We start from the raw sequence: 1,094 nt of genomic DNA on the forward strand, positions 1-1,094 counted from the left end.
TTTCTCCTCCAAGGCCCTCTCTCCCAAAGGCTCCTCTCCTCCAAAGTCCCTCTCCCCAAGGCCCTCTCTCTTCCAAGGTCCCCTCTCCCCCAAAGGCCCCCTCTCCCCAAGGGCCCCTCTCCCCAAGGCGCCCTCTACCACAAGGGCCCCTATCCCCAAGGCCCCTTTCTCCTCCAAGGCTCCCTCTCCCCAAGGACTCCTATCCCCAAGGCCCTCTCTCACCCAAGGCCCCTCTCCCCCAAGGCCCCTTATCCCCAAGGCTCCATCTCCCCAAGGCTTCCTATCCCCAAGGCCCCCTCTCCTCAAGGCCCTCTCTCCCAAAAGGACTCCTCTCCCCCAAGGCGCAATCTCTCCCCAAAAGCCCCATCTCCCTATGGCCCCCTCTCCCCAAGGCTTCATCTCTCCTAAGGCCCTTTCTCCTCCAAGGTCCCTCTCCCCAAGGCCCCCTCTCTTCCAAGGTCCCTCTCCCCAAGGCCCCCTCTCCTCCAAGGTCCCCTCTACCCCAAAGGCCCCCACTCCTCAAGGGCCCCTCTCCACAAGGCGCCCTCTACCACAAGGGCCTCTATTCCCAAGGTCCCCTTCTCCTCCAGGGTCCTTCTCGCCCAAGGCTCCCTCCCCCCCAAGGTTCCCTCTCCTCCGAGGCCCCCCTATCCCCATGGCCCCCTTTCCACAAGGCCCCCTCTACCACAGGAGCCCCTCTCCCCCAAGTACCCCTCTCCCCCAAGGTCCCCTCTCCTCCAAGGCACCCTATCCCCAAGGCCCCCTCTCCACAAGGCCCCCTCTCCTCCAAGGTCCCTCTCCCCAAGGCCCCCTCTCCCCTAAGGCTCTTTCTCCTCCAAGGCCCCCTCCCTTCCAAGGTCCCTCTCCCCAAGGCCCCCTCTCCCCCAAAGGCCCCCTCTCCCCCAAAGGCCCCCTCTCCACAAGACCCCCTCTCCCCCCAAGGGCCCCTCTCCCCAAGGCCCCTTCTCCACAAGGCCCCCTCTACCACAAGGGCCCCTATCCCCAAGGCCACTCTCCTTAAGGCCCTCTCTGCCACAAGGCCCACTCTCCCCAAGGCCCCCTATCCCCAAGGCCCACTCTCCCCCAAGGCGTAC

At 65.4% G+C, this 1,094-nt stretch overlaps 1 protein-coding gene across 1 annotated transcript; it reads left to right on the plus strand.

Moving 5' to 3' along the window:
- Nucleotides 1–373: 373 nt before the first annotated feature.
- On the plus strand, nt 374–1,021 carry LOC137660070 (proline-rich protein 2-like). Its single transcript, XM_068394792.1, has one exon. It carries the CDS (start codon nt 374–376, stop codon nt 1,019–1,021), a length of 648 nt encoding a protein of 215 aa, XP_068250893.1.
- Nucleotides 1,022–1,094: the final 73 nt, after the last annotated feature.

The sequence above is a fragment of the Palaemon carinicauda genome, chromosome 20 (assembly GCF_036898095.1).
Source record: "Palaemon carinicauda isolate YSFRI2023 chromosome 20, ASM3689809v2, whole genome shotgun sequence".
In the NCBI taxonomy this organism is placed as follows: Eukaryota; Metazoa; Arthropoda; class Malacostraca; order Decapoda; family Palaemonidae; genus Palaemon; species Palaemon carinicauda.